Here is a 21,259-nt window from a genome sequence, read left to right on the forward strand (position 1 = left end):
AATCCAGATCGAGGCCTCCTGCAGCTGCTTTTTGTTTTAAAAAGCAAAATTTGCTAGGCTTAAGTACACCTCTTAAGCATGCATCCCATGTGACATGTACTTTGGCCCTTAATCTTCAGGTTTCTGAGATGGTCACTAAGACAAAGCTTTAACATTTCTACATTCCGTCTTGCTATTATATGAAGACAACTGACTCAGAAATGAGGTTTCAGGAGGCAAATAGATGTTTCCCTCTGCTTTAAAAGAGCACTTTTTAATTATATCATTTTTCACTGGAAATTGCTTTCCAAAGCATTTTTGCAAATAATTTCCAGTGTCCTGGATCATTTCAAATTGAAGCATTGGTCAATGCTGCAGTTTTGAGCTAATGAATCTAGAGAAAATGCAGCTACATTTAATTTTTTGTTTAATTTAATCATAGTGCTGTTGATCTTTCATATTCAGAACGCTGAAGTAGCTTTTTAGATTTGCATATTCAATCATCTGTCGTTTGTCATCCAAATCAAAATGTAATAGTTGAGATCTAAAATTCAGGTTGCTTTGATTTGACTTATTCTCTTAAACCTAATAATAATAATAACAACAACCACAACCACAACAGTAATACCAATTTTATTTGTTAGCCACCCCATAACAAATTGTTCTCTGAGCAGCTCACAACAGAGCATTAAAACATACAATAAAAACACATTATTATTATTATTAATAATAATAATAATAATAATAATAATAATTCGATTTCTATACCGCCCTTCCAAAAATGGCTCAAGGCGGTTTACACAGAGAAACAATAAATAAATAAGATGGCTCCCTCTCCCCAGAGGGCTCACAATCTAAAAGGAAACATAAGATATACACCAGCAACAGTCACTAGAGGTACTGTGCTGGGGGTGGATAGGGCCAGTTACTCTCCCCCTGCTAAATAAAGAGAATCACCACCAAGGGTGTAGCTAGCCCACCGGCAGCCCGTGTGTGGCCGCGGCGGGTGCCCCGATAGCCCCGCCCCCTGTGTCTGACGTCAGACGCAGGGGATAGCCACGCCCCCGCATCTGACGTCAGACGTGGGGGGCGTGGCCTGGCTCCCAAACAGAGCCTTGAGGCTCCATTCAGGACTTGGGAGTCAGCTCAATTGTAACTGCAGAAGGGGCCGCGCGGCCCCTTCGGCAGTTAGAAGAAGGCTGGTGCTGCTTTCGCAGCACAGCCCAGGAGTGGCTCTTCCCTGCAGGGAAGAGCCGCTCCTGGGCTGTGTTGCGAACGCAGCACCAGTCTTAGCTCCTGAAGGGGCCGTGCAGCCCCTTCAGGAGCTAGTTAGGTTGGCGCTGCATTTGCAGCACGCAGCCAGGAGCGACTCTTCCCTGCCTTTGCAGGGAAAAGCCGCTCCTGGCTGGTGCTGCAAACGCAGCACCAGCCTTAGTTTAGTTCCCGAAGGGGCCGTGTGGCCCCCGCTCGGGAGCTAAACTACCGCCCCCCGCGTCTGACGTCAGACGCGGGGTGTGTGTCGGGGCCGCTCTCGTGGCTCCTGATTGGTCACCGGCCTGGGTTCTTTGAACCCGTTGGCCCAATGGTGGCTCCGCCCCTGATCACCACGTTAAAAGGTGCCTCTTTGCCAAGTTAGCAGGGTAACATCACACATTAAATAATAACGGACAAAAAAGTAAAAAGAAAATACAAAATATAATACAAAACAACTTAAAAACTCCTGTTAAAATTAGTTAAAAATCAGAACAAATCTGAAAACCTGAATTTAAAAGCCCAGTGTGAACAAAAAGTTCTTTACCTGGCATCTAAAAGAACAAAGTGATTAAGCCAGGTGAACCTCACTGGGGAAGCTATTCCATAAATGGGGTGCAACCACTGAAAAGGCCCTCTCCCTCGTGGCCATCCACCTCACCTCGTTTGCCAGGGGCACCCGGAGGAGGGCCTCCAAAGAAGATCTTAGGGTCTAAGATCTAAGCACTCTTACCAAGGTGGAAGTCCCATTAAATTCAAAGGGCCTTAGTTCCAAGTAATCAATGCAAAATAAATTACATCTTAATCATTAACTATATTTTGATAGATAGATAGATAGATAGATAGATAGATATACAGACAGACACACACACACACACACACACAATTTGTGGTTTTTGATTGGCCTCATTGAAAAAGGCATAATTACTTAAAATATATTTCTCTCCGACTTGAGATATAGATTGAAGGACATTCACACCTAAGCAAATTGGGAAGACAAGTATCTTTCTCTCTCTCAGAAAGTATAGATTGTTTTGTGGTTTGTACAACAGCTCCCACTGCCTGGCATCCTGCACCTACTGCACACCCCACCCCCACCACTCAGCTGGCCAATGTCCATGCACTGCAGCCATTCTAAGGATCAGCATGGCAAGCTGACCCCTTGCATACCATCAGGTATGCACATCAGCCAGCTGAGTGGCGGGGGTAGAGCGTGCAGTCGGTTGGCTGCGCAGGATGCTAGACAGTCGTGATGGGAGCTTTTATGCCACCTTCTACTCTGTACCCTCCCCCTGCCCCAGTGTCCACCACCCACCCAACTGAGATCTTCAGATTTATGAACTTACACCAAACTGATGAGATTTGTTATTAAGACACTGGCTCACATTCTGCACAGTGCTAGTAGGGCAGAACAGAGCAGTGTCCCTGCAGCAATGCTGTATCGGACATCAGCCAGCATGTTGCTGAACAGCCAAAAGTGTGTGAAGGGAGAGGGAGAGTGATTTTCATTGCTCTCCCTCCAAAAGTACATTTTGGCTTCAGAAATATGTCCCTGAGGGTCATATTTCTGAAGTCAAAAGGTACTTTTAAGGGGAGGAGAGAGCAGTGAAAATGTCTCCCACTCCATTCACATTTGGCTGCTCTGCAACACACTGGCTGGGCTCCAAGACAGCTTTTCCACAGTCACACTGCTCTCTTCCACCCTACTTATGCTGCACAGGATGTGGGCCACTAGCCATCCCTTGAACCCTAATCTGCTCCTCAGGGACCACAAGCATATTTGCTGCTCATTTGCACCTTCTTCCAACTTACCCACCAAGTCTTCACACCACTGAAGATTCAAACTGACCAAATGAAAGCTACTTCCTCATGCCAACTGCTTTATATACAGGACCTATTTGTCAGAAGCACTGGGTGTGCTTCCGTAGTCACAACATGACTCTTGTGACTCTCCAAGACTGACCAAGGTTCGAGCCATGCTATAAGCGCACATCAGAACAGTGACCTGGGTAGCTGACAGATCTGAGCAATTTCTTAACATGTGGTAGAACTGTTCATAGCCAGTTCCCATACAGTTGGAAAGTTGTTTTCTGTGTGGTTGGTTTAAAATATATAAATATAAATATAAATAAATATAGATATAGATATAGATATAGATATAGATAGATAGAAGGAAACATCTACTGGAATATACAGGACCAATGCTGACTGTTAAAGTTTTCTGAATAAGGAGACCATTGTGGAAAGAACCACTCAGTTGACATTTCAATTGGCTTCTCTTGAGGCATTATCTCTCAGGTTTTATTTTATCTGATTCTAGATTATCTTTTTAAAATTCATTTATTATTTATTGGATTTCCATACAGCCCTTCCAAAAACGGCTCAGGGTGGTTTACACAGAGAAATAATAAATAATTAAGATGGCTCCCTGTCCCCAAAGGGGTCACAATCTAAAAAGAAATGTAAGACAGACACCAGCAACAGTCATTGGAGGTACTGTGCTGGGGGTCGATAGGGCCAGTTACTCTCCCCCTGCTAAATAAAGAGAATCACCATATATAAAAGGTGCCTCTTTGCCAAGTTAGCAGGGGTTACAAGTTACACCTGATTAAAAAGTACAAGGGGCATACCCCGTTTTCCCACCCTGCTCCACATCAGCTGTGATTTCAGTGGGCTTTAGAACACTTTACTCTGTGTTGGGAGGTGGCCAGTGTCTATATTGCACACAAACCTGAAAAATGTCAGGATAATACACAGTTGTGTGCCAACCAAGTTCAACACAAATATTTTTCTGTGGGTTGTTGCATAGAGCAGGGATTCTCAATATTGGGTCCCTAGATGTCATTGGACTTCAACTCCCACAATCCCCAACCAAAGGCCACTGGGGCTGGGGATTATGGGAGTTGAAGTCCAAGAGCATCTGGGGACCCAGTGTTGAGGATCCCTAGCATACAGTATGGGCATAGGAGGAACCTACCTGCTTACCATACCTTTGAGCTCTGTGTGGGTGACTTTGAGATGAAAACCATTCTAAAATTCCCTGGCTTGAGTTTGTTCGGAGAATTGCTTTAAAAGTTCTTAAGAAGGACTCCTCATTTATCACAACGTGCTAATGGAAGTGGACTGGCAGCATTTAGTTTCTTGTAATGGATACCCCCTTCGTGTAACTATGCTGTGCCAAAAATAGACTGCTGCTCTCTTAAAGATGTTCCTTGCAGAGCACAACCAGTTTTAACTTGCTGTGTATTCTTAGCCTGACCAAACAACACCCCCTACTCCAAGATCCTGCTGTATGGAAGAATTCGGGATGAGACTTGATATTATTCATAGCATCAACTAAGTATAATGTACAGAGGACAAGGACTTGAATTAAACTGATCATTAGATTGTTCATCACATTCTGTCTCTCCAATTGGATAACACTGGACAATTGTTTTCTGGTTTTATACTGTACAAATAGACAGTTTGCATCAAAAGTCAGTAACCATTTGCCATAAACAGCCATATCAAATAGTATTGTTAATGCTGCCTGCCCTTTGCACTGGACAAGATGTGTTTGCTTGATAAAGAAATTTCAATGTAATAATACTTCAGGAGTCAATGGAATTTTGGGGTGTAGTTTGCTATAATGTGAGAAGCACGCAGGCAGTAAATAAACACTGGAGCCCAATCCTAAAGATATGGGTTGTAGCAGCCAGAGTGACCTGTCATTCAATACTTAGCAAATGGGGCAAGTCTGTCATTCTATTCTGCTTATCAGCTGAATGTTTCTAATCCTAGAAAATGCATTGCAGATGCCCTTGACATTCTTGCATATCTCACTTTTCCATTTCACCTTTATGTTAGGGTCAACTTAGAGATGTGTGATCCACCCAAATCTTACAAAAGGTGCTTATTTTATGAAAACTCTTACATTTCCAAACAATTGCTACAGATCTTTTGCAATTCACATTGCATTTCCTAACACTACACAGCAAAATTTAGAGGCAAATCTTAAGGTGTATCAAGTTATGCAGACTCATGCATGGCTTTGGAATGATCCTGAAGCCTGTGGGATGATGGCATCATCCGGATGCATACGTGAGCCTGTCTACACCCTGCTGTCTGCATGCTTATTCCCTGCCTGGTTGTGTGCCATATAAAGTAAATGTGCCCCATTCCATATGATTCAGGAAGATCTGCTAAACCCACCACTGCAAGTGGCAAGTGTTGATTTCCCACACTGATGTTAGTATTGTAGTGACAGAGGAAGAGTGAGGGCTCAGTTAGCTGGGATGAAATGTGACAAAGGAAGAGGAAATCAAAAGGTTTTTCAAGTATAGCAGACTTTATGAATCATTGTGTTATACATTTCTGACTTGGTTTGTAAATCTGAAAGATAACGTTAAGTCACTGAAAGAATGAAAGAATTAAAAAAATGGGGAATAAAACTTCAGTATCTGCAGTACTCAGAAAGCAAGCTGCTTTACATAATAAGGCAACAGGCACCCATCAGAGTATGGGCATCTCTGGGGTGAGAAGTAGAAATTACAATGAGCTGTTTTGCCTACATGTAGTACTGCCCGGCAATATTTCACTCAATGTCCGGACCACAAACATGAATCGAATGCATTGAACATGGTCTGTTGAATCCTGTATCTTTTATGGCCACAAGGTGGCAGCCAGATGACCCCAAATATTTCAGCATAGGTGGCTGCTACAGAGCACAGGTTAGAATAGTCTGTGATGCATTTGTGTGCATCGTGCCCTTTTGGCTTGGTAGCACCAGTACGTGAAACAGAATATTTAAGTTTCATCTTAATGTAGGCACTTAACAGCAATTACCTTTCAAAAAGAAAAAGAAAAGGCAAGAACCACAGATTGCACAAGCTGTCAAAAACGCATATAGATTCCTGCAAGGTACCAGTTCTCTTCTAGGGAAAAAGTGAGCTTTATCCTGGGACTAACTTTTGAACAATTTTGAAGTCACGTTGGTTTAAATCCAGCTTCATCTTACAGGTTTCTTGAGACATTTTAAGAAGCCCAGAATTCCATTGTATAATGGAACCTGAAATAGTTTCCAGGAAGTTCAAGGTTTATTGTGAACTGCACATAAAGCAAGAATCAGAATACAGGAATATCAGCACACTGTCTGGATTCAGAATTAAGCATCAGTTGCAACTTTTGTAGGGAATGGGGAGATTGGCAAAAATTATCCCCTGCTCCTGCCTGTGTGAGCACCTCTGCTTCAGAAATGGGAGTGAATTCGCTGGACGCATATTTCTTACGGCTGCATGCACCTATTAGAATGTCAGCCAATGAGGTCATGCTCACCTTAGCGGTTCTTGCCTTTCCCATAACCCACCCCTTTGTGGTCGTGTGAACAGCCTCATTGTCTTTAACAGCAGCTTGTGATTCAGAAAGTTAGCAGGTGAAGTTTTTCCTGGTGCGCAAATAAGTGGTGGGGAAACCATCAACCGCTAAACTCCTGCCTGTGAGGTCACTGTCAAAATTATAGCAGTACTTAAGGCCAGCCCCACCCCCACGCAAAAGGCAACCCTAGTTATATAGGGAATAAACCTACTGAGGGAATAAACCCATTTTTGAATTCCTGCCCCAGATATGTACACTTGTAGTGTGGGATATGAACGTATGAAGCCACCTGATCAGAAGATGGAAGGCAGACCATTGGTCTGTCCTCTAGCTCAGTATTGCCTGCACTGATAGGCAGTGGCTCTCTACCGGTCTTTGCCATGCCTGCTTGGTGATACCAGGAAGTTAACCTAGGACCTTCTGAGTACAAAGAAGATGCTCTGACACTGAGCTATGGGCCCTCTCTAAAATACACTCAGGCCCTGTTCTAGTCTTATATACAGGTGAAACTCGGAAAATTAGAATATCATGCAAAAGTCCATTAATTTCAGTAATGCAAATTAAAAGGTGAAACTGATATATGAGACAGACGCATTACATGCAAAGCGAGATAAGTCAAGCCTTAATTTGTTATAATTGTGATGATCATGGCGTACAGCTCATGAAAAGCCCCAATCCACAATCTCAGAAAATTAGAATATTACATGGAACCAAGAAGACAAGGATTGAAGAATAGAACAATATCGGACCTCTGAAAAGTATACAGTATACTGTGCTTGATTGGCCAGCAAACTCACCTGACCTGACCCCATAGAGAATCTATGGGGCATTGCCAAGAGAAGGATGAGAGACATGAGACCAAACAATGCAGAAGAGCTGAAGGCCGCTAATGAAGCATCCTGGTCTTCCATAATACTGCATCAGTGCCACAGGCTGATAGCATCCATGCCACGCCGCATTGAGGCAGTAATTGCTGCAAAAGGGGCCCAAACCAAGTACTGAATACATATGCATGCTTATCCTTTTCAGAGGTCCGATATTGTTCTATTCTTCAATCCTTGTCTTCTTGGTTCCATGTAATATTCTAATTTTCTGAGATTGTGGATTTGGGGTTTTCATGAGCTGTACGCCATGATCATCACAATTATAACAAATTAAGGCTTGACTTATCTCGCTTTGCATGTAATGCATCTGTCTCATATATCAGTTTCACCTTTTAATTTGCATTACTGAAATTAATGGACTTTTACACGATATTCTAATTTTCCGAGTTTCACTTGTAGTAGCTGCAGTAGCAGCTGAGGCAGGCCACACCAGAAAGTTGGCAACAGTTAAGGCATCAATACACATTTGTGATCAAAGGGATTCCTTTGATTGATGCACTTTATGCAAGAGGGACAGTACAGGCAATGGAACAAGCAGGACTCAAACGAGGGATTATGCAAGGAAGCGGAGAATGGGGTAGAGTCAAAGGGTGAGTTTGGAATAGTGCTACTTCGTTATATTACTGGGTAGGCCAGTTCCACCTCCAAGCTGCTGTTCTAAAACAGTCCCTGTTTTCATGTTCCAGTCATTCTAGCCATGACTGGTTCTTATTCATGATCGCCATGGTGTGTGGATGGTTTGTTTTTTGTTTCATTCACATTGTGCTTGTACCCATTTCCACAGAAAGAGGAGGAAACAATGTGAGTAAATAGTGATGAGAGGGAAGACAGAGGCTTTGTGGACCTGTCATATGGCCCACAGGCTGCTTGTTGTAAAATACAAGACTGAAGCTTAGGATAAAATATGGCATATGCATTCTAGATGCTCAGACCAGAGAGCAAAAGGAGACTTGGGAAGTTATTTAGGTGATCAGGTTCAGTCACAACCGAGGTTACCTAAACAGCCTGAGGATGCTCTGAGTGGTAGCTGAGATTCCTCAACCTGCCATGTCTGATGCCACTGATCAGTCGGGTTCAAGGATCCAGGTTTCAGGCTTGCAGAACAGAAGAGGGTAGAGCATAAGATAAGATTGGCCTAGGAGAGCTTGGGACAATAAATACACCCCACCCACTGCATGACTAGAAGCAAAAGTGTACATGACTCCCCCACCCACCCAGCATGTCATTCTGCCCTCACATGGGGGCAGAACATCTGAATTGTCCCTAATGGTGCAATTCCAATTGGAATCAGCCCTGGACCAATTGAAACTGCATTTAGGAGAACAGTCTTCCCCTCACATGAGTAGGCTTGTGCCCGAAACATTTCGGAGGCCATTATGGAGGCCTCCAAAACGTTTCGGCTCCGGGGGCCGTTTCGGTGCTTCGGCACCAGCGGGGGTAGTCCTTTAAGGTCGGGGGAGGGTGCACTTACCCCTCCCGCCGCATATCCCCCGCCGGTGCTCCGTCACTGTTAAGCCCCTTGGGGCAGCAGTGTTCCTCCCTGCTGCCCCGTTTCTGTCATCGGCCGGAAGTGGCCGGAAGAAGCAAGCGTGCGTGCGCCCGTTGTGCGTGCGCACCCGCACGGCAGACGGGCGCGTGCACGCCCGCAACGGGCGCACGCGTGCTTGCTTCTTCCGGCCACTTCCGGCCGATGACAGAAATGGGGCGGCAGGGAGGAACGCTGCTGCCCCGAGGGGCTTAACAGTGACGGAGCACCGGCGGGGGATATGCGGCGGGAGGGGTAAGTGCACCCTCCCCTGCCCTTAAAGGACTACCCCCGCCGGTGCTGAAGAAACTTCGTGCATATCCCTACACATGGGTACATAGGGTAGAATGATATGCCAGATGAGAGGGCAGGACATGTGCATCATTGCTTCTAATTGTGCAGTGGGTGGGCTGGCTGGACACCAATGTCCAAACAGGCCCTGTATCTATCTAATGGATTCAGAGCAAAATGAAAGAAGATGCAAAATAGTGGGTGGAAGTGCATTTATATATTCATGTTTTAAATAACGTCTGCTATTACATCATTACTTCCAAGTTACAAATCTTTTTTTTTCAGATGTGCAGAATGAATTTTGAACATATTCTGAATACAGAATGATTAGATGATGATAAGTTGTTCTGTGGAAATACTCAAACCATATTTAGGTTTTGATATGATTGGCTTTACATTCTGAAAACAAATAAGTAGTTATTAAAATGTTAATCAGCACAATGAAAGTGCAAGCAAATAAGGTGCTTTCAGTTATGACTTTGGCAAATTGAACTACTTTTTTCAAACTCTGTGTAAGTGACCTTTTTTTGTCTCATTCTTTGTGCAGAACCCAAAAGCAAATGGAAGATCTTTGATCTTGTTTCTTAAAAGAAAAAAGAAAAACCTATCCACCAAAGAGAAAACACATTTACAAAAAACCTGACATGTTTCAAAAACTGAAGTTTTTTCTACTTATTTCACCTACTCATAAGAAATGTTGGATGCAGTGCAGTTGGCATATAGAGGGCCAATTTAAATTATGTTGCAGTGCACAAATCAATACTTCTGAAATTCCCAAATTTAGTGAACTTTTCCTCCATCCAAAAACCTATTCACCTGGAACACTTCAAAATTACTGTATCTATATCATACGATTAAATGAGACCAATACAGTTTAAACTCAGATAACTTGTTATAAGCACTTTGTGGATTCAGTGGTAAGCACTGGCATTTTTATTGATAAGATATCCTCCAGTGGTAGTGTTGTGCATTATTGAGCATACTTTTTAGAATTACTTTACTGCCATAAAGAATTAATAATGTCAGGGATAACTTTGGAGGAGATAAAGTAATATTAAACTATCAGCTGAAAATGAGTACCAATGTTCTTCCATGTATGATTTGATTTGAAGATCAGGCCCATAAGTACCTAAGTGAAACTTGTGCGCTTGAAAACTGCCAGAGCACCACAGAAGTTAGCAGCAGTGATTGTAGTAGATTGCTAGATCTGGGCTTCCATTGAAATTCTGCTTAAAGTCACCAGAGCTTTCTCATAGGGCAGCTCCGTAGCACTAACTTGATTAGGAGCTTTGGCTGCATCTTCATAAATTTCAGAATGGGTGATTAAAGCATCAGCACTAAATGACCGGACTTTGACTCCTGTTGAGGATGATGTTCCAGGTTCTCCATCTGCTGCCTTTTCAAATGTATATTCTTGCTCCTTTCTGTCTAAGTGCTTGGCACTACAATAAGGAGCATAAACCTCTGTGGTTTCTTCAAATTGGAGGCAGTTGACTTTATAGTATTTTTTCTTCAGTTGCAGGACATCGTTGAATCTGTGGCCCCAAAGAATCTCTCGAGGAACATATGAACTTCTTGACTGATGTGATGTTCCAGTTGAGTCTCCGATGTAGACAAATGTAACCAGGATCTCAAAGTTGTCCTTGGCCAGAGCTTTCCTGTCTAGCTCATACAATGGGCTGTCCTGGTTAATCTCATGCACAATGGTCACTGGAGTAGCAAGGATGATCTGGTCATGTAACAGTTTCAAGTCCTTGTATTCCAATGTCATCCTTCCCACTCTATCTTCTACATACCGCAAGAGCTGAGCTCTAACTGCACCTTCTACCATATGATTGGGCCGGAAATCACCTACACGCCACATCAGGCAGAGTTTGCCATCTCTTAAGCCTACTGTAGCATAGTAGCTGAAGCGGATCGTCTGAGCTCGCTTTCGGGCAGTGGCCATTTTGGCCAAGGCAGCTCCAATGATGAATGTATCAATGATACAGCCTAACACTGACTGTAGGACCACTGTCACGATGGCTGCGGAGCACTCTTCAGTGACACAGCGTGAGCCATAGCCAATGGTGGTTTGGGTTTCAAGAGAGAATAAGAATGCCCCTGTAAAACTATGAACATTATCAACACAAGGGGTGACTTCATCATCAGGTGACAGATCACCATGCTGGAGTGCAATTAGCCAAAAGACCAAGCCAAAGAACAACCAGGACAGGATGTAGGATAATGAGAAGATGACAAACATGTGGCGCCATTTGATGTCCACTAATGTGGTGAAAATATCGGCCACGTAGCTCTCCCACTCCCCAAATATGTGCTTGAAGTACACATTGCAGCTTCCATCTTTCTGGAGAAATCGCTTTTGCATTCGTTTAATCCCTATTGAAGTTGTTTCTTGGTAACTCTGTGCGTGTCTAAGTTTATTCCCTTCCACGATAAGCTTATCCCCAGGCTCAGCCATGCTTCTTGAATCTGCACAATGTAATTCGTTTAGGAAACACGTTAAATATGTCAATCACCAGCTGCTCCCTCTCCCTCTCTCTTCATTTATAACCTGCAGAAGAAACCAAAGAATAAATAGTAGATATTTTGGTTTGTGTCCCAGACTAGATTGTTATGGCCACATGCATCAAGCACATTATTTATTTATTTATTTATTCATTCATCCATTCATCCATTCATCACATTTATATACCGCACAAACTTTCATCTCTGGGAGGTTAACATAAAGCAATTAAAACACATATAAAAAGTTAAAACAATTCAACAATTTAAAATCAATCACAAAATTAAAACCAACAAATTTTAAAAGGCTGAGAAAGCTTGGTTAAAAAGCTTGGTTTTTAGATGTTTTTTAAAAATTGCCAGAGATGGGGAGGATCGTATTTTAGTGGGGAGTGCATTCCACAATCTCGGGGGAACAACCAAGAAGGCCCGTCTCTGTGTAGCCATCAGACGAGTTGCCGGTAACTGGAGACGGACCTCCTCAGATGACCTCAGTGGATGGAGGAGCTCATAGTGAAGAAGGCGCTCTCTTAAATACCCAGGGCCTAAGCTGTTTAGGGATTTATAAGTTATAACTAGCACTTTGTATTTTGCCCTGAAACCTATTGGCAGCCAGTGTAACTCCATCAGCAAAAGAGTAATATGGTCTCTCCGAGATGACCCAGAGACCAACCTGGCTGCCGCATTCTGAACCAACTGAAGTTTCCGGATTACGTACAAAGGCAGCCCCATGTAGAGCGCATTACAAAAGTCAAGTCTGGAGGTCACCAACAGATGTACCACTGTTTTGAGGTCATTGATCTCAAGAAATAGGCAGAGCTGGCATATCACCTGAGTTGATAGAAAGCACCTCAGGCCACCGCCTCAACCTGAGAAACCAGGGAGAGGTGTGAATCCAGAGGAACTCCCAGACTGAGAACCTGTTCCTTTTGGGGAAGTGTGACCCCATCTAGAACAGGCAGATCAAAATTGTCTCTAGAGTCCTGACCCCGCACAATAAATACCTCCGTCTTATCTGGATGCAGCTTCAGTTTATTCTCCCTCATCCAGCCCATTACCGCTGAGAGGCAGGCATTTAGGGAGGATATGCCAGCTCCTGAATAAGTTGACATGGAGAAGTAGATCTGGGTATCATCAGCGTACTGGTAACACTCAGCTCCAAATCCCCTGATGATCTCTCCCAGCGGTTTCATGTAGATGTTAAAAGCATTGGAGAGAGTATGGAGCCTTGAGGGACACCATACTTAAGCTCAGAATTTGAAGAGCAACAACCTCCAATCGACACCATCTGAAATCTGTCCGAGAGGTAGGAGCGGAACCACTGTAAAACAGTGCCTCCCACCCCCAATACCCTCAGACGTTCCAGAAGGATACTATGGTCAATAGTATCGAAAGCTGCTGAGAGATCCAAAAGGACCAACAGAGTCACACTTCCTCTGTCAATTCCCAATTGGAGATCATCCATCAGGCCAACCAAGGCAATCTCCACCTCATAGCCCGCCTGAAAACCAGTTTGAAATGGGTCTAGATAATCAGCTTCCTCCCAGACCGCCTGGAGCTGAGAGGCCACCACCCTCTCAATTACCTTGCCCAACCATGGGAGGTTGGAGACAGGCCTATAATTGCTCAGCTCTGAGGGATCAAATGCAGGCTTCTTTAGAAGAGGTCTAATGATTGCCTCCTTAAGACAAGGAGGCATCCTGCTCTCCCTCAGAGAAGCATTTATGATTTCCACCAGGCTGCCTACAATAACCTCTCTGCTAGATAAAATGAGCCATGTTGGACAAGGGTCAAGAGAACAAGTGGCAGGCCTCATCGCTCCAAGCAGCTTGTCCACATCCTCAGGAGTCACAAACTGAAATTGATCTAGTCGAATTGCATAAGAGGCTCCAGTTCAGACATCAAATTAATTGTGGAGTCTCCATCTAAGTCGGCCCGAATCTGAGAGATTTTATCTGTGAAATACTCTTTAAACACATCGCAGCAGGTGACTCCAAATTCTGGTTCAAGGGAGGAGGAGCATATACTAGTCCCCTCACAACCCTGAACAACTCCGCTGGATGTGAACTCACAGAGGCAATATGGGCAGAAAAGAACCGCTTCTTTTCCACAAGTATCGCCTGAGCATGAATCTTTAAATGTGCTCTATGTTGTAATCTGTCGCATTCGAGTCGAGTCTTTCTCCACTTGCGCTCCAGTCGCCTACCTTGCCGCTTCAGCCCCCATAGATCTTCCGTATACTAAGGGGCCAATTTTGAAGCGGGTCGGAGGGGACGCTTGGAAGCAATCATGTCTACTGCCCTGGTGAGCAAGTTGTCAACTAGGGCATCAACAGGATTACCGGCAAAGCCAACATTAAATCCCTCCAAGGCTTCTTGGAATCCTACTGGATCCAATAACCTCTTTGGGCGGACCATTCTAATAGGCCCCTCGCCCCTGCAGAGGTGGGAAGTGGTTGTAAGTCCAACCTTAACCAGATGGTGGTCCATCCATGACAATGGGGAAATCACAGGAGTCCCCACCCATGGAACACCACCCTTATCAGAGTAAAAGACCAAATCAGGTGTGTGACCTGCAATATGTGTTGATCCAGAGTCCACTTGGGATAGGCCCATAGTTGTCATGGCCACTATTTACTCCTGAGCTGCCCCGGACAAATTGGTCCTGAAATGAACGTTAAAGTCCCCCAGCACCAAGAGTCTGGGAGACTCCAACGCGAGTTCCGCAACCAAGTCCGTGAGCTCAGTAAGGGATTCCGTTGGGCAGCAGGGCGATCGGTACACCAACAGAAGTCCCAATCTATCCCTGGTCCGCAAACTTAACTATACACATACAATAAGGTCTGATACCCTAACAGGGACCCTGGTAAGGGAGATGTTATCCTTATAGACCACAGCCACTCCATCTCCCCGCCCACGTCCCCTCACCTGCTCCTCTACAGAGTATCCTGGCAGGAGAAGGTGGGACCAGACTGGACCACTAGCCTCCCCCAACCAAGTCTCGGTGATACATACCAGGTCGGCCCCTTCATCCATAATCAAACCATGGATGAGTTCAGCCTTATTTTGGACTGACCTGGCATTGCAGAGGAGCAAGGTAAGGCTATATGGATTGTTGGCAATGATCCCTGAGGTCAAAGAGCTGGCAGGACAGCCGGAAGGGGAAACAGCTATTAAATTTCTGACTACCCTTCCCCTGGAACGGCTTGCTGACCTGCCAACGTTACTTCTTCTATTCCCCACCACTGCCGGTATAGGTGCCCCACAGTCAACGAAGGCACCCCCTGCCTCCCCATCTCCAGACAAACCCAGACACATTACAAATTAACTTCAGCCAAGTCTCAAGTCTACCATTAGCAGGTAGAAAGGAATGACAACACGGAGCCCCCACCACCTCCACCTCCTTTTATCCCTTAACTTCAACACACAGTCTCAAAATTGGCTTAATGTTGTTTTAAATTCCTGGTTATCTATTTTATTGAAAATGTAGATCTAGAAAGTCACAAAGCCATAGTGATTTATATAGCCATGAATATGTTTTGTATGTATGTATAATTATATTATAACCTATATAATATAATAAATATATAATACTTATATCATTATATGTATGTATATCTATATTCCATATAGCCATATTCAATTAAAGATCTCTTGCATGAGGACTAGAAACCATAAAGCGACATAGAGCTATCTGGCATAGTGTTTATTCCAGTCTGTGCCTAGCTGTGTCTGAGCCCAGGGAGCCAAACTCATATGATGCAGGGGAGCTACGATGTCCTGATATTTTCATTTTCATTTCATTTCTCACTTTCCTGAATTTGATTAAAGCAGTGTTTGTGGCTGGGACATAGGTAGGTTAGCCCTTCCCACTGTGCTATTTCCCCAATCAACTCTTCCCAAACTGCAACTAGTGCTGCAGTGGAAAAAATATGTATGCACCTATATTATCTCCACAGAAGCTTTAATATTTATCTATTTATTTATTATTCATTTAGTACATTCATATACCACCCCATACAAAAAAAGTCCCTAGGCGGTTCACAATATCTGTTTCAGGAACATATCCTCAATTGAACAAGGGAACGGAGGCAAATGTTACCAGCTGGGTGACTTCTGAAAAATAATTGGCACTGTTGCAATCTGTTGCAATCTTAATTTATTCATTATTATTTATTATTTATTTATTTATCATATTTTGACACCACATCTCTAAGCGGTGTACAAAATTTAACTGAGGCCCCATGGCAGCTCTTTAACTTACACCAACCAAGCAGGGCCAAATGGCACATTCAACATAAAGAGGCTATTCCCACGATCACTGGAAAGCAGGCCAAGGGAGCTTAGCTCACCTTCCAGTGATTGTGGGAACCACCAGGCTCACAGATGAGCCTGGTGCTCCCAAGGTGGCTAGCCTGCCTAAAACACCCTCCCCATAAACGAGGTTAATGAATCAGGAATTCCATTAACCTTATTTTCCTGCTTGTGTGCCGGCACGGTGCGCAGCGACACATGGGTAGACCCCCCCTGACTGGGAGGCTAGAAGCAGCCTCCCAGTATCAGGAAACCCCCCCCCAGAATGCCCCGCGCCCTCTTGCGTGGCATCCTGGGACTTCTGGGGGCTATGCAGCCCCCGATCCCCATAGCCCCCACCGGCTCCATGAATAGGGGTGTGCACGGAACCGCGGAGTTGCGGTCCGGCACTGGGGTGGGGTGTTCCAAAAGAGTATGGGGGGGCTTTACTTACCCCCTCAAGAATGCAGCCGTATTTATTTGGGTAAGTGGGCGGCATACCTCCCTGCTGCCCGCTTCATTCCCCCTCCTCTCGGCGCGGCTCGGCTGCTTCCTCCTCCTTTTAAAATCTCAATCGGGCGGCAAACTTTAGAGAGTGGGCGGCGGGAGAACTCCCTGCCGTCCGCTTCCCCGGCTGGGCTTCAAATGGCTTCTAGGAAGCCTTTTGCGCAGGTGCGCAAAAGGCTTCCTAGAAGCCATTTGCAGCCCGGAAGGGGACGGGGACGGGGTCGGCAGGGGAGTTCTCCTGCCGACCCCTTGAGTATGGGAAGGGAAGGGGCGCCAGGGGTCTTGGGGCTGCTCAGGGGGCAGCCGCCAGCCGAGCCGGGGGCATTGAAGAGCCGGGCAGCAGGGACTGGGAGATACCCTGCCGCCCGATTGAGATTTCAAAAGGAGGAGGAAGCAGCCGAGCCGCGCCGAGAGGAGGGGGAATGAAGCGGGCGGCAGGGAGGTATGCCGCCCGCTTACTCAAATAAATACGGCCGCATTCTTGAGGGGATAAGTAAAGCCCCCCCATACTCTTTTAGAACCCCTCACCCGAACCAAAACCACCCCGTGTCCGGACCGGTCTGGAGGCCTTTAGAATGGCCTCCGAACCGGTCGGTGCACATGACTATCCATGAATGCTCCCAGGCTCTACACACAGATCGTTTGTAGAGCCTCAAAGAATCATTTAGCCCGTAAGCTCACAGCTCAACTCCCACTTTTCTTTCACCACTTCCAGTTTTGAGCACCAAGAAACTAAGAAGATGGAGCTGTCCAGGAGACAAGTGAACTGGGAGAGTGCCAAATGGAAGGACAGGCAGGTTCTATGCTGTTTTTTATATTCCTTCCCAGGACCCCACATCATGGAATGCATTAAAGGATATTTCCATTTAGTAATGTCCAGCATCATTTTATGTGTTGAGTGCCAATGAGACTAAGCAGGGAAACAAAAGGAAAACAAGCACAGGATCTCCCTCTCTATGACTGATACCTGAAAAATTATTAGGAACCTGGCCTACATTCTGGTCAGGAGAAAGAGAGAGCAGTGTGTGAAGGAGCAAAACTACAATGGCCAAGCAATTTAGTAGCTGCTTTCTATCAAAGTGCCCACTTGAGAGTGAACATAGCAAAATTGCTCCTTCATCTCTACTCATCAGCCCTAACTTTGTTACCAGTGTTGAGTGAGAAAGAAGTGTGTGTGACTCCTTACGTACAGACGGCAAGTTAAACTCCCCACATAGAGAACACTGAAGAATATGTCTACATTATTCTGTGCAATGTCTGCAATGTCCACCTTTCTTGCTCAAATCATGTGGAGAATTTCCATGCTACTGTCAGGTACCATCAAGAATGTGTGGTACTGATATGAAAACTACCCACAGAATCTGAGCAAACTATGGCTTGGTCTACATATGTGGCAGAATGAGTTTGTAGAATAATAATTATTATTATTATTATTATTTATTTGATTTGTATACCGCCCTTCCAAAATGGCTCAGGGTGGTTTACAATTAAAACGAACCACTAAAACAGTAAAGAGCTACAACAAATTAAAAAACAATATAACAATTAACAATTTAAAAACATTTTAAAACAACAATTAAACAATTACAGTGATTAAAATCCCGAAATTGGGATTTTAATTTTAAAATAAACCAGATATTTTAACCAGATAATTTAACCAGATATTTAACATTAACCAGATATTTAACCAGACATATATTTTAACCAGATATTTAACCAGATATTTAAACCAGATATTTTAAAATAAACCAGGCCTCATCGCTCCAAGCAGCTTGTCCACATCCTCAGGAGTCACAAACTGAAACCGATCCAGTCGAATCATATAAGAGAAGTTGTTGGGCACCTCCAGCTCAGACATCAAATTAATTGTGGAGTCTCCATCTAGGTTGGCCAGAATCCGAGAGATTTTGTCTGCGAAAAACTCTTTAAACACATTACAGCAGGTAACTGATGACTCCAAATTCTGGTTCAAGGGAGTGGGGGCAGATACTAATCCCCTCACAACCCTGAACAACTCCGCTGGACATGAATTAACAGAGGCAATACGGGCAGAAAAGAACCGCCTCTTTGCTGCACATATTGCCTGAGCATAGATCTTTAGATGTGCTCTATGTCTACTAGAGCACATCTTTAGATGTGCTCTAATGTCTGTCAGATTCAAGTTGAGTCTTCCTCCACTTGTGCTCCAGTCGCCTACCTTGCCGTTTCAGCCTCCGTAGATCTTCCATATACCAAGGGGCCAAATTTGAAGCAGGTCGGAGGGGATGCTTGGGAGCAATCGTGTCTACTGCCTTGGTGATCAAGTTGTTCCAATTCTCAACGAGGGCATCAACAGGATCACCAGCAAAGCCAACATTACTAATAATGAGTTGGAACAAACTGAAACCGATCATATACATCTATACTATACATCTTCCAACCCCAGATGAGAGATAATGAGGCTGTTCTCATGCGCATCCTAACCACGCTAAGGAAGCCCAGCCTGGTTCAGACTGTGCGTGAAAACTACCAGGATTGGGCCCAATCCCAGCAGGGCAGCATTGCCTAGCCCAGTTTTCTAACCTGGCTTTTAGCCAGGGTTAAATGCTCAAGCGAGTCCTTAACCCAGGCTCCAGGATTGTGTGTGTGCTGGGGCTGCACCCAGCTGACATAAAGAAAGGGTCCTAGAAAGCCCATCTCCTGAAGGAAACCCCCAATGCACCATGCATGTCATGTGGTGCATTGTGGGATATCTAGAGGCCTCCGGAGCTCCGCACTGAACCACACAGTGCAGATCATCTGGGAATGCAGTCCACGCTCCCAGCAACATTTCAATCATCGTCTGGTGGAGAAGGTGAGTTGGAACAGCCTTTCCCCTGCCCACCCGCCCACCCAGTGTGAATGGCACCAACATTTTTTAAGGCTCTCCTATGTTAAAAACTCCCTATAACTAGAAAAGCAGCAGAACAGATAAAGCTTTCTCTCTTATGAGCCAGATTTTGCAGGGAGTTATTTTTACATGAACATTCAAAAATAACATTCCCCCACCCACTGTGGTACAGACTTTACTACTATGTCTGCACTGTACCACCTCATTCTGCTGCATTTGTACATCCGGCCCATGAAATAAACTGTTCTAGGTGTAATAGACTCCCAGTGGACCAGCTTCGCCACGGAGGCTACTGTTTCCTTTCTAGCATCCTCTAGGTGCTCTGTATAACAACAGATATTTATATTTCGCTTTTCAACAAAGTTTCCAAAGCAGTTTACATAGATAAATAATAAATAAGATGGATCCTTTCCCCAAACGGCTCACAATCTAAAAAGAAACGTAAGATAGACACCAACAACAGTCACTGGAGGTACTGTGCTGGGGGTGGATAGGACCAGTTACTCTCCCCCTGCTAAATAAAGAGAATCACCATCATGTAAATAAAGAGAATCACCACCATAAGACGTAGCTTGGTCCTTATATGTATCATTTTTACCCATGACAGCCTTACAAACTGAGTTTGAAATGCCAGTGAATTCTACAATGGTTGTATTTTTCTCCCCAAGCTGCAAGTTGTAAAGCATCTGTCCTATGAAGTGTAGTACATATTGTCTGGGATGTGCTAAAAGACCAAGAATTTCTCAGCCATGCAAAGACTCATGGCAGCCATGCAGATACACTTTTCCAAAACACTTAAAAGCCTAGCATACTTTCCTTTTCTTTTTTGGTACAAGAATGAATGTGACATATGGTGTCGTATCCTCAAAATGTGGCCTTCATTAAAAAACATAACATTCATGCTTCCAAAAATACTTCTTGGAACACACTTGTTGGAAATATTCATATGACTTGCTGTAACTGTGGCTTGAAACACCCCTTGCCGTTTTTCATCCACTGCTCTCTCATGAACCGACATTTTAATAAGATGTATTTGAAAAACAAACAGCAATTGGAAACCGTTGTAGTATTGTAAGGAGCTCCACAATGAGAGGTGTGAAAAGGAAGTGAGCTACAACTAAAGGCCAGAAATCTCCTATTTATAAACAAACTTGGGTTAAAATAGTTTTTTCTTGTTGATGGGATCAAACAACAGTTGATGTAAGAACTACAAATGAGTGTCATGTGGGTGTGAGCCAGAACTAAAAAAAAGAAAGAAAAGATCTTGGATGGGGGCAGACATCAGGGCAAAACAGGCAATGTTATGCAAAGAAGATCTGAGATCTCAAATTTATGATGGACGTTTTAAAATACAAGGAGATTTATGGAGGAGAAGTCGGAGGAGAAGTCTTATCAACGGCTACTAGTTGAGGGCTAAAGGCCACCTCCAGCCTCAAAGGCAGGATGCCTCTGAGTACCAGTTGTAGGGGAGTAACAGCAGGAGAGAGGGCATGCCCTCAACTCCTGCCTGTGGCTCCCAGAGGCATCTGGTGGGCCACTGTACGAAACAGGATGCTGGACTAGATGGTCCTTGGGCTTGATGCAGCAGGGCTGTTGTTATGTTCTTAAGCAAGTGCCTGTTGCCTCCCCCAAGAACCCTAGGACTTTGAGTCCTAACTCTGAACAGGAACATGCAATGGGTTGTCAACGAATGGATAATGGATTAGGGACGTGCAACATCAGCTCATTGACTGGCAGGCCAAACCGTACAAAGCGTCTAAGACTGGTCCAGTGACTGTTGCTGGTATCTATCATACATTTCTTT

At 44.4% G+C, this 21,259-nt stretch overlaps 1 protein-coding gene across 3 annotated transcripts in view; it reads right to left on the reverse strand.

Annotated features, from left to right (window-relative positions):
- Window positions 1-9,479: 9,479 nt before the first annotated feature.
- The window catches only part of KCNJ16 (potassium inwardly rectifying channel subfamily J member 16), a 73,956-nt gene continuing 62,176 nt past the window's right edge, over window positions 9,480-21,259 (reverse strand). For all 3 annotated transcript variants that reach the window (XM_053297254.1, XM_053297252.1, XM_053297253.1), the window contains one exon: window positions 9,480-11,836. In XM_053297254.1, the coding sequence (XP_053153229.1) occupies window positions 10,484-11,743 (1,260 nt within the window). In that variant the 5' untranslated portion in view covers window positions 11,744-11,836 and the 3' untranslated portion in view covers window positions 9,480-10,483. The remainder of the gene's footprint in view (window positions 11,837-21,259) is intronic.

This window comes from Hemicordylus capensis, chromosome 2, assembly GCF_027244095.1.
Source record: "Hemicordylus capensis ecotype Gifberg chromosome 2, rHemCap1.1.pri, whole genome shotgun sequence".
Lineage (NCBI taxonomy): Eukaryota > Metazoa > Chordata > Lepidosauria > Squamata > Cordylidae > Hemicordylus > Hemicordylus capensis.